Source organism: Otolemur garnettii, unplaced genomic scaffold, assembly GCF_000181295.1.
Source record: "Otolemur garnettii isolate 467f Iridium unplaced genomic scaffold, OtoGar3 scaffold00028, whole genome shotgun sequence".
Classification (NCBI taxonomy): Eukaryota; Metazoa; Chordata; class Mammalia; order Primates; family Galagidae; genus Otolemur; species Otolemur garnettii.
In genome coordinates, this window is record NW_003852423.1 from 5767725 (window position 1) to 5780529 (window position 12805).

At 41.4% G+C, this 12805-nt stretch overlaps 1 protein-coding gene across 3 annotated transcripts in view; it reads right to left on the reverse strand.

Annotated features, from left to right (window-relative positions):
- IGF2BP3 (insulin like growth factor 2 mRNA binding protein 3) overlaps window positions 1-12805 on the reverse strand; it is a 156162-nt gene that overhangs the window by 24414 nt on the left and 118943 nt on the right. The window contains exons 7-12 of one of the 3 annotated variants that reach the window (XM_023512476.1): window positions 10434-10568; window positions 8107-8229; window positions 5299-5438; window positions 1452-1476; window positions 1370-1375; window positions 640-661 (exon numbers count right to left, since the gene is read on the reverse strand). In XM_023512476.1, coding sequence (XP_023368244.1) covers window positions 640-661; window positions 1370-1375; window positions 1452-1476; window positions 5299-5438; window positions 8107-8229; window positions 10434-10568 — 451 coding nt within the window. Of the gene's footprint in view, window positions 1-639; window positions 662-1369; window positions 1376-1451; window positions 1477-3390; window positions 3517-5298; window positions 5439-8106; window positions 8230-10433; window positions 10569-12805 lie in introns of all 3 variants that reach the window. The other 2 variants (XM_003788501.2, XM_012804338.2) reach the window with 2 other exon arrangements.

Here is a 12805-nt window from a genome sequence, read left to right on the forward strand (position 1 = left end):
AGGTTGCTGTGAGCTGTAATGCCACGGCACTCTACCCAGGGGGACAGCTTGAGGCTCTGTCTCAAAAAAAAAAAAAAAAAAAAAGAAAAGAAAAACTAGCTAAGGATTGGGGCAGGTGGCTATAGTCCCAGCTACTTGGGAGGCTAAGGCAGAAGTATTGCTTGAGCCCAGGAGTTTGAGGTGAGCTCAACTTGTCTCCAAAATAAACAACCAATCTCATACTGTGAGACTCTGCCTCCAAAAAAAAAAAAGATTTCCTTTGCCTGTCCTTGAACCCACCATACTGTCTGGTGTTCTCAGCTCTTACCCTGTTGCAATGTTTCTATATAGAAGCAAAGATCACTAGTACAGTGAGATTTTGCTCACTTTTATTAGAGTTAATTCAGCATCCTTCCCAATCCTTTTTACAACACAGGAACCAAACACACAGAACCATAGCATTCAATCAGAAAACGAACTAAATCCAGACAATCTTCAGTCTTTTATTTGTACTACATATTTAAAAATAGTTACCTAACAATTCACTTTAGGAATTTTTGCTACTGAAGAATCCAGGTAAGAGTAAAAGGCAGATGTCCAAAAACATTCTTTTATGTTACCACCGGTAATATGAGATGCTCTGATTTCAATTTATAAAACTGGGAATGGGTGGCACCTGTGACTCAGTGAGTAGGGTGCCAGCCCCATATACCGAGAGTGGTGGATTCAAAGCTGGCCCCAGCCAAACTGCAACAAAAAATAGGCAGATGTTGTGGTGGGTGCCTGTAGTCCCAGCTACTTGGAAGGCTGAGGCAAGAGGAGCCTAAGCCCAAAATCTGGAGGTTGCTGTGAGCTGTGATGCCACAGCACTCTACCCAGGGCAACAGAGTGAGCCTCTGTCTCTAAATAAACAAAACAAAACAAAATTGGGAATGGGAGGAAAGTGGTTAAGCAACTTGCCCAAAGAGAAAGCTAGTTTAGGGTAGCTAGTAGAAACGCAGGTTACACACAAACTTTGCTAGCACAGAAAATTTCACTGTAGCTTTTAATAACAGTCATTTTACACGTTTTACATTTTACAGATGTGTCAGGGTGTCAGGAATATATCTGTCCTAGACACAACTCTATGACAAATGCATATAAAAACTAGTTAGTGGGCATATCAGGAATCTATATACCTCTTAAATTCCTATTCTAGGATCACCTTCCTCCCTCCTCTAACACATTAATTGCCTTGTGAGCTGTATTTAATTTATTATGATAACTTTGAGCCCCGGGTCTCATGAAGTGTATATAACTCACACCCCTCTACCTATGTAATAAACACTATGGCCCCAAGGGAAAAAATTTCTTTTCTAGTGTGGCAGTCAATGTGTCGAACTTTTCATACTGTGGACTCATAGAAATGTTTGACCTGAAAAGTCCTTAGAGACTCATCTAGTTCAGTTTTTTCCTTGTACAAGTGAGAAAACAAACCCAGAGCAAAGAAGCCTGACCCTCACTGACATAAACTCGTGGCTGGGCGAGGCTCCAGAGCTTGTCCCTCCAGGCCCCTCAACACCAACCCACGATCACACAGCGTTTACCTCAGATGATGCTTACTGACTTGACTTGCATTCTGTATTTAGTGCAAGTTGTAATGGCTATTTTTTTTTTTTTTTTTTTTTTTGTTCCATGGTTTTCAGGCCCAGACAAACCCTGGCAAGTTACTTGCAAGGAAGATGCAGATGCTGCTGACAGCAAAGACAGAAACACATCGCAAGGAGCAAATGCTCAGAGGACCCGTCAGCCTGCTGGGTTCATCAAGCTGTCTCCCTGGGTAGAGTGCTGTCGCATCACAGCTCACAGCAACCTTCAACTCCTGGGCTCAAGAGTGTCTCCTGCCTCAGCCTCCCAAGTAGCTGGGACCACAGGCACCTGCCACAACACCCGGCTATTTTTTGGTTGCAGCCGTCATTGTTGTTTGGCAGGCCTGGGCTGGATTCAAACCTGCCACCTTAGGTGTATGTGGCTGGCACCTTAGCCGCTTGAGCCATAGGCGCTGAGCCAGGAAACTCATTTTCAAAGGAAGAATGTCACTGATCTGTGTTCTCCATAGAATTTCAACATCATTTTACTCTTTACATATTTATTCTATGGAATCTAACCTATTCCATACCTGGATGTCTCCTTAAACTGGTATAGGAAGTATACCCCCTCAAAATATTAAACAAGAAAGCCAAACAAGAGATGTCAAAATAAACTCACCAGGACTTGAAAACGTTGTTAATTGAGATAGACAGTCATGTGAAATTATCAACACACAATTGAATTATAGACAACTTTCTTTTTAGAGACAGAGTCTTACTTTGTCACCCTCAGTAGAGTGCCATTATGTCATAGCTCACAGCAACCTCCAGCTCTTGAGCTTAGGCGATTCTCTTGCCTCAGCCTCCCAAGTAGCTGGGACTACAGGTGCCAGCCACAATGCCCGGCTATTTTTTCGTTGCAGTTTGGCCGGGGCTGGTGCCCTACTCACTGAGCCACAGAAGCCACCCCTATAGACTACTTTCAAAATAATTTACTATATCAGGTGTCTGCTGTGTTGCAATTATTCTCATACTATCTCCAGTATCCTATTTCTCACCTCAGGGAAACACAATTCTTAAAAATCAAACATAAAAGATTTCTTAAATAATCTACCTCTTTACAAAGCAAATACAAACTGCTAATGTTGACACACACCCAGAACTGTGAGCAACATTGTTTTAGCTTCCTGGTTAAAAAAGTATAAATACTCAAAATGCTGAACATGCAGTTTTTCTAGATCTTTCCAAAGCCATTAAAGACAAAGGAAGCCTTTTAAGATCTTTTACTACAATATTTAAAACTAATCTCCTTCCTCCTCTCCCAAAGTCCTAAACTTTCCCTCTCGTGTTTAATAACACATGTCAGAAACCCTACTTACAAAAACTTCACAATAGTCACATGTCTGGTTGGGCACAGTGGATCACACCTGCAATCCTAGCACTCTGGGAGGCCGAGGCAGGTGGATAGCTTGAGCTCAGGAGTTTGAGAACAGCCTGAGGAAGAGTAAGACCCTCTCTACTAACAATAGAAAAAAAATACTAGCCAAATGTTGTGGTACATGCCTATAGTCCCAGCTACTTGGGAGGCTGAGGCAAAAGGATTGCTTGAGCGAAGACTTGAGGTTGCTGTGAGCTATGATGCCACAGCTCTCTACCCAGGGTGATGGAATGAGACTCTGTCTCGGAGGGAAAGGGAGGATAGTCACATGTCTACTCTACAAAGGAGCAAATATGTTTACATTAAGGTTTTTTCCAATTAGCAATGAACGTCACACCACTCAGGGGCAGTACAGACTGATTTCGACTGCATCCCACTCAACCACAAAGAAAGTTGAGACCTTACCTCAAACTGTGGGTAGGGAGGAGTCATAGCTGAAGGGGGCCCTGAGGTGGGAGGAGGCATCCCTGAAGTGGGTGGGAACAGACCCAAGGCATTCAGATTTAATCCAGGAATTAAATGTGCTTGGAGCTGCAACGGTAAAACAGTCCGTTTATTTGATAATTCAAAGAATCCAGGGAAACTGAACATTGAAAAGTGACAACATTCAGATTGTGATCTCTTATCTAAAAGAAAGCAACGGTCTCAAGTTGCTTGAGTCTCGGTTTAAGACTCAAACTTAAAGCAGATGTTCCATGTGACTAAATGTAACAGTTTGTATCTGTTTACATCACTCTGTATGGAAAACCTGTGTGCAGGTTTGCCTCTCCTTACCCACAGCTGTTTTAAGCTGTCTCACAGGCAGCCTTCCTCTCCCACACAGCCGGATTACAGAGCTCAGACAAAAATGCACCCTGTGTACTGCAGGCACACTGCAAATACAGATTGAACATCTGGAGTAGCTGAAGAGAAACTAGTAAGATTTGTTGACTGAAAAGCAAACTAGGTATATAGAACAAGCTATTAAGAGATATTTATTGCCTGGGTAAAATTTGGCATTCCAGAACACTTTTTTCAACCTTTTTTATCTTGCGACACACTTGAACCTGTAGTTAAACTTCTATGGCAAATTATGTTGACCAAAAAAATATATACTCACTGTGCTTTAAACTTCAGAAAATAATTTAATTAATGACCTTTAAAAATTTTCACAGCACACCTAAGATCATCTTGAGGCACACCAGTATACCGTGGCACACGGGTTGAAAAAAAATCATTGCTCTAGAGGCCTAAAACAAAGTCAAATCCTTGGGAAATCTGGTCTCATCCCCAGGTAACTACTGCAACTAAACATATCTTAAGAATGGTTATAGGAGACAGAAAGAGGATTTTAATTTGGTTTAATTTCATAAAGACTGAGCAAATAACAGTAGAACTAAGATTTGAATGTACTTGAGAATTTTTTTTTAAAGGCCTCTGGGGTTGGAGTTAATTCCAACTGATTTCAAAACATCTGGACAAGCAGTTATACCATAAAGGCAGGCAGGCAGTCATGTGGGGTAACATGATTAGCATTCTAGGTTCTTCATGTAGGTAACATTTTTACATTTCCGTCCTATTAGGTTTAGTGTTTTAGTGGTCCAATTTAAGAATCTTGTGAAAACCATATTTCAAAATTAGAGATGAAATTTTTAAGTATTCCATTTTAAGCACCATTCCATCCATTAATGAAAATCAGCAATTTAATATCTAATAGCCTTAGATTCACTACATGGATTGTTTTGTCATGTGAAATTCTTCTATCTCCAAAGCTTATAGGAGTTATCAAGTAAATTTTAAACTTATAATCTTAACATTAACTTTTATATGCATTATATCTATTATAATAGACATAAACATACAAGGTGGGTAGTAGCCCCGTTTGACAGATGACAAAACTGAGGCTAAGACTGAGCAAACTGTCCCAGAGAACAGAGCTGTAATCATAAAAGGTTGAGCTGGGATTCAAATCTAGTTCACATACTGTTAAAGCCCACCTTCCTTCTGTATTAAACTCCTTCAAATTAACATTGTAAGAGAGGAACTATATTAACCTTTTATAGGCAGATATTGGCCTTACCTCCCTTAGAAGGAAGCTAAAGCTCAAAGACTGAATAATTTGGTGAAATTAAAAAGATAGCTAAGCCTAGAAAGCCAGTATCTTCCCCACTATCCTAGAGTACTAGGATACTATACTCTAGTATTTGCTATAATACTAAATAAAATCAATGAGAACTACTTCTAAGGATGCTACCACTAAAAGAAACCAATATTTATGCAACAGACATCTTTTAACTATGCAGCAAAATAAAGACATATCTGTCATATTAAAACTAACATTCATAGAAGCAATATCATTTTCATAAGACTCCCTGATTTTCTTCATTATCTCTTCCTCAGCTTTGGCGCATGTTTCAACATTGCCTTTTACTGTAATGGTGCGTTCTGGATTATACAGCGTCAATTCCTGTAATCTGTGGAATGAAGAAGAACAAAGAGAAAGGATGCAATTATAGAAGGAGGATAGTAAATGATAATTTAGTCAATGGTGACATTAAAAATTCATTAGAAATGATTTGGGGCTCAGCACCTGTGGCTCAAGTGGCTAAGGCATTAGCCACATATACCTAAGGTGGCGGGTTCAAATCCAGCCCAGGCAGGAGACTCGCTTGAGCCCAGGAGTTGGAGGCTGCTGTGAGATGTGATGCCACAGCACTCTACCCAGGGAGACAGCTTGAGGCTCTGTCTCAAAAAAAAAAAAAGAATTTGGGAGGCTGACAATATGCAAAAGTAGAGTGGCCAAACACAATTCCAAGAACTGTATAAGAGAAGAAAATACTTTCCCCTCCATTATTCTCAGCAAAAATTACTAGTTGTATATGGTTCAGTTAAGACCATGTTTTAAACATAGTTTACTTCTTGACCACTTAAAAATGAACCATTTTCACAATGTAACCATGAATTAAAAAGGAATGGTGGGAAGGTTTTAGTGGAAACCAAGAACCAGAAGTACATAACCTTTAATAAGTATGTTCCTACTCTGTCCTGACCAATTATAGGCATAATTGGCATTCTCGTGCAATTGCATTTTCTGGGTCACCAAGCAAGGAAAAGGCATGGAAATATTCCAAAAACACAATCCAGAAGTCATGTGTCTAAACTTAGCTTTTGCTAGTATTTTTAGAATTGGGCTGGAGTAAATAATATATATCAATCCATTTTGACTAAATTTAAAGAATGGTCTGTTTGATGACCATTTAGACAATAAAAGCATTAGGTAGCAATAGCAATATTAAAAAACTCCGTATTTGATCCAGGTTCTGGTGAGGCCTCAAAAGTCCACCACAAATTATATCTGAGGACGTCAACCTAAGCTGGTCAACACCCTTGAGGAAAAGCAATGAGGGACAGTTACACCATGAAAAAGCAATGCATATTAAAAGGCTGTGGAATATTGGTTCTGCTCTTTTTCATTTTCCTGGAATCAAATTCTCCTTTTCACTACCAGTAAAATGTCGTAGGCTAATCTTAAGCCAGATGAATGGAAGATCACTCCTTAACTTCTTCATCAAACTAGCTAAAAATGCCAACATTTACATAATGAAGACTGCCTTAGACTACTTTAGTATAAAATATAGTATAATTAGTATATAATTCTAATATCCAGTCTCAACTCAGGCTTGCAAAGCATTTTGTATTAGAATTTTTAGAATGGCTGTTTCTAAAATAGCTTCTAGGAGTTTTTTTCTTTTAATAATATAAGGGAGGGGCAGCGCTGTGGCTCAGTGAGTCAGGTGCCAGCTCCATATACTCAGGATGGTGGGTTCAAACCCAGCCCCGGCTAAACTGCAACAAAAAAATAGCCGGGTGTTGTGGTGGGCACCTGTAGTCCCAGCTACTTGGGAGGCTGAGGCAAGAGAATCGTCTAAGCCCAGAGGTTGCTCTGAGCTGTGACTTCATGGCACTCTAATAAGGGCAACAAAGTGAGACTCTGTCTCTAAAAAACAAAACAAACAAAAAAACAAACAAACAAACAAAAATAATATAAGGGAGCATTACATATTGTATTTATCACGGTGTAGTTTTCATTCTTTATAACCAAACAGGAATTTCCCATTTTCATACCACCAGGTCCTTTGAAAACTCCTTGCTACACCAACACTTTGCTTCAGTCTCTCCCTACATTCTTCCTAAGTTCATGAATCTCTTCTCAGCTTTCTGGGTAACTCTAATAGAAACTACGGGAAGTCACCTCCAGAAAAAGAAAAGCCTTCTGAGCACCGTGAACTCTACAAGTGGTAGTCTGCCTCCAAGATCACACCCACACCCACACAGAGAATAGGGTTGACTTGTGTAAGCAACATTAGAAAAAGTAATAGAGTATAACTGCTGAGGTTATGTCAAAAAGACATGCCATCATGGTCTTTCCTAGATCATTCACTCAGATAGAAGACAGCTGCATGTCCTGAGGATGCTCAAGCAGCTCAGTGGAAAAGCTCACGCATTGGGGTATTGAGAGGACTCCTGCCAACAGTCAGCACGGACTGGTCAAAGCATTATGAGACCCCATGCACCAGAACTACCCAGCTCACTGACCCACAGAAACTAGTGAGCAAGAAATGTTCTCTATCATCTTAGGCTGTCAAATGTTAGGACAATTTGTTACATAGCAATGGATCATAAACTGGGTTTATATATTCTAACTTTCGGAATAAATGTCAGAAAACATGGTCAAGACATCAGCTGGAAACTATAAATACAAAGCACTTCATTCTTCCTAGTCAGTGAGAGTACATGATGCTCTCAATAGGGGGCAGGAAGCAGGCTGAGTCTGAGAAACAGTACAAGCCTGGCAGTATAGGCTAGCTGGAACAGCAGGAAAATTGGAGATGCTGAGCTCAATGCAAAACATACAGCTTAAAGTGTCTAAGGTAGGGTATGATGGTACATGCCTGCAGTTCCGGGTACTCAGGAGGGAAGGCAGGAGGATTGCTGGAGCCCAGAAGTTCAAGGTTACAGTGAACTATGATGATGTCACTACACTATAGCCCAGGGAACAGAGCAAGATCCTGTCTCTTAAAGAAATAGATAAAAAGTAACGAGTTTCAGAGTTTTCTAGTTCAAAAGCAAGGCAGCACTTACGGAGATATGGTGATTTTAGTATCTGTGTCTTGCTCAATTTTTTTAAGGTTTCTTCCTTCTTTACCAATAAGACGGCCTACGAAATTATTATGGGCTAAAATCTTCAAGGGGATCTCTTCTGTGCTGTAAATAGAAAAAAAGATTAAAGAATTAGGGTAAGTAAACCTACTCTTGGGTATAAAGACAATATTCATTCATTAAACATTTACTTCCTACCTACCATCCTTTTTTTTTTTAAATTTTGAGACAGAATCTCACTATGTTGCCCTCCATAGAGCCCTGGCATCACAGCTCACAGCAACCTCAAACTCTTGGGCTTAAGTGATTCTCCTATCTCAGCCTCCCAAGTAGCTGGGACCACAGCCCCCTCTGCCCCCATGCCCATGCCCAGCTATTTTTTTGTTGCAGTTGTCATTGTTGTTTAGCTGGCCTGGGCCAGGTTCAAACCTGCCAGCCTCCATGTATGTGGCTGGCGCCATAGCCACTGTGCTACAGGCACGAGCCCCCACCTACCATCTTGGAAGCACTGTTAGTTATCACTCAAAACTTGCTGACAGTTGGGCATGGTGGCTCTTGCCACTAATCCTAGCACTCTGGGAGAGCCAAAGTAAGGAGTGTTTGACCTCAGGAATTCCAGACCACCCTGAGCAAAAGTCAGAGACCCCTGTCTCTATAAAAAATAGAAAAAATTAGCTGGGTGTGGTAGCATATGCCTATAGTCCCAGTTACTTAGGAGGCTGAGGCAGGAGATTCATTTGAGCCCAGAAGAGGGAGGTTGCAGTGAGCTACAATGATGCCACTACACTCTAGCCAGGGCAACACAGCAAGACTGTGTCTCAAAATAAAGAAAAACACAAACACACCCACACAAAACTTGCTGACAATTGGCCTGGTGATGTATAAACAGAAGAGGTAAAAAGAATTTCTTAACTAGTTTTATTTCAGGGAATGCCTGTCTTCAAAGAGGGATTTTCTTATTCCTAAACCTCTTAATACCAGAATACAATGTACGAATATATAACCATTTAACCCAGTAAAAAAATTTAAAATACATGTTTAGAGATACAGGCATAATTTATAGAAAGAGATAGAAGAAACTCAAAAGTGGTTACATTTTGAGTGAAAGGGATAAAAAACCAAAAGACTCATACTTTTATGTACCTTTCTGAATTTCTAAGTGATACAGACATGACCATTCAAAAATGTCACTGGGGTTATTTATCTAATAGTGGGCTTTTCCTTTATTTTTTTCATACTAAAAATAATCACACGTCTATAACACAGCATCCATATATAATACTTCATTACTAGAAAATATTTAAATATCTATCTCTACAAATGACATATTGGTAGTGAGGTCCCCAAGCCACCCTCTAATACCTTACTCCGGATTCTACTTTTAGTGTAATACTGTTCTGTACCGTGAAAGTGGCACAGAACCCAACCTACACTCAAAGTTCCTACGGAAGGGATATTTAGAGTTCTGGCCTGCACCACACAGATAAATCTCTAGTTTACCTCAGCACAGAATCAGGGACTTCCCCAACTCCACACTCCTGCTGCTCCAGGGTGGAGCTGGACACAGGACAGGAACAGTGGTACAGTGGTCTCCGAGCAAGGGTAAGTGAGGACTTGGTGCCCCTTTCTTGGGTATATCCTACAGTACTTCTTGGTTCTAGGTGGGCTTCCTATATCTCCCAATTGCCTTCTCTTTTTTTTTTTTTTTTTTGAGACAGAGCCTCAAGCTGTCCCCCTGGGCAGAGTGCCGTGGCATCACAGCTCACAGCAACCTCCAACTCCTGGGCTCAAGCGAGTCTCCTGCCTCTGCCTCCCAAGTAGCTGGGACCACAGGCACCCGCCACAGCGCCCGGCTATTTTTTTTTTTGGTTGCAGCCGTCATTGTTGTTTGGCAGGTCTGGGCTGGGGATTCGAACCCGCCACCTTAGGTGTACGTGGCTGGCGCCTTAGCCGGTTGAGCTATAGGCGCCGAGCCCAATTGCCTTCTCTTACAGCTGGATTTCTCATACCCATTATCACCACTTGCCCCATATCCAAACATGAACATAAATAAGATATTCAAGTATTTATTTATTTATATTTTTGCAGTTTTGGCCGGGGCCGGGTTTGAACCACCACCTCCGCCGCCCCAATATTCAAGTATTTAAAAGACTTATTCTTCACAACTGAATCAGCAGTGCCACCACTGTAGCTCCCCGGGATAGCATTTCCCCTTGTTTGTTGGCGATTCCCAAGAACTGTGTCATAGAAAGCCAAAATAAAACAGCGTAAGATTCAACCTCTTTCACAGGATAATCCTCTTTACTCACAATTTTATATCTTGAGCTTCCTTATGCATAATCTCCAGAATAGACTTACAAGCCGCAGAGGTACCTTCAGGGGTAGAGAGGATAGTAATGGACTTCTCAGCAGCCCCTGCATTCTCTTTACGATGGACATCGATCCTGACAGCGGGCACAAGCAGAGGAAAACAAGAGCTGTGAGCGTGGATTGACACCAGTTTATAACTACCAACTGCAAAGTCACAGGACTTTTGGTCAAAGAGTAGACGACTCACTTCCCTCAAGAGCATAATCTCCTGACAAGCTGTCGACACTGATGCCTGGGAGACAAGTTTTAATTTCAGGAATACTCTCCTTGCTCTTTCTTCAGTCCAATCCAGCAGGAACATCTCTTCATTTGACCCAAGCTATTTGTACACTTAGATCTTCTTTTAGATGCCACAGAACAAATGTCTCACATCAAAAAGCCTGGATTCAGACAAAAGGATCTCTTCTGCTCTAAAATAAATAGGAACTGGAGCACATGCCAGGAAAGATGGAGTTGGAATCCCACGGTCAGGCTGAACTCTTCCTTCTGCACAGCATAACCACTATTCTATTCGTTGTATGAGCAGATTTCACTCATCTGCTTTACTTTTGCAAAGTTCTTCCTACATTTTGCCTCCTTGATAGAGGAAAAGCAAATGGCCAATAAACTCAAAATGATGTTCAATCTCACTGGTAATTATACACATGCCAATTAAAACAAGAGGTCATTTTCTTCCAGACTCTACAAATATTTTAAAATGGACAAGATTGACTGTTAACAAGATGACAGGTAACAGGGCACACCCACACTCTTGGTGGGATTATAGAACACACAGACAGGACCTATCAAAGGCAAATGCTCATCACCTTTTGACTTGAGAATTGCATTTCTTGTAACATCTACAGATATTACCTCATGGGTCTGGCTTGGTGTTTCCCCTCAGCATTACCACCACACCTTGGGCTAGATTCATTCTTTGGTAGGGGCAGGCCCTCCTGTGCATATGGTATGTTTAGCAACTTCCCTGACCTCTACCTCTATAACCACCAGACGCTGGCACCACACCTCTCACTCAGATGTAATAGCAAAAATAAGGTCTCTAACACTGCCAAATGCCTGCCTGGGGTGGACGAAGGGACTGCTCCTGGCTAAGAACCACTGGTGTCAAAATGTTCACTGTGGCACTATTTATAAAACAAAGGAAGAAAATTAGAATTATCCTTAAAATACCCATCAGGAAGAGATGGTTAAATAAGAATATACCCATATCATACAGCTGTTAAAAAAACATAAAATTATAGGGCAGCGCCTGTGGCTCAGTGACTAGGGTGCTGGCCCCATATACCAAGGGTGGTGAGTTCAAGCCTGGCCCTGGCCAAACTACAACAAAAAATTGGCCGGGTGTTGTGGTAGGTGCCTGTAGTACCAGCTACTCAGAACTGAGGCAAGGGAATCGCCTAAGCCCAAGAGCTGAAGGTTGCTGTGAGCTGTGACGCCACAGCATTCTACCAAGGGCGACAAAGTGAAACTCTGTCTCTAAAAAAATAAATAAATAAAATAAAATAAAATAAAATTATAGGTACCAACACAGTAAAAGGTCAAAATCTTTAGTGAAAATACAACATATATCATGCTGTAATTTTTATTTATTTATTTTGAGATAGAGTCTCACTATGTCACCCTCGATAGATTGCCATGGCATCACGGTGCACAGCAACCTAAACTCTTGGGCTTAACCAATTCTCTTGCCTCAGCCTACCAAGTAGCTGGGACTACATGTGCCTGCTACAACACCCGCCCTTTTTTTTTTTTTTTGGCAGTTTTGGTGGTAGCTAGGCTCGAACCCGCCACCCTGGTATATGAGGCCGGTGCCCTACTCCTTGAGACACAGGCGTTGCCCCGCCCACCTATTTTTTTGTTGCAGTTGTCATTATTGTTTAGCAGGCCAGGGCGAGAACTGAACGCACCTGCCTCGGTGTATGTGGCTGGCCCCCTAACCACTGACTTATGGGCACGAAGCCCATACTGTAATTCTCCTTCCCCTTTTTTGAGACAGAGTTTTACCATGTTGCCCTCAGTTGCTGTGACGTCACAGCTCACAGCAATCTCTAACTCTTGGGCTTAAGCAATTCTGTTGCCTTAAGTCTCCCAAGCAGCTGGGACTAAGGTATCTGCCACAACGCACAGCTATTTTTTTATTATTATTTTTTGGTTGCAGTTGTCCTTATTGTTTGGCAGGCCCGGGTTGGGTTCGAACCTGCCAGCTCTAGTGTATGTGGCTGGCACCCTAGCCGCTGAGCTACAGGTGCCGAGTCCCATGCTATTATTTTAAAATGCTACACATGTTAGTAGATGCAAAAAAAAAAAAAAA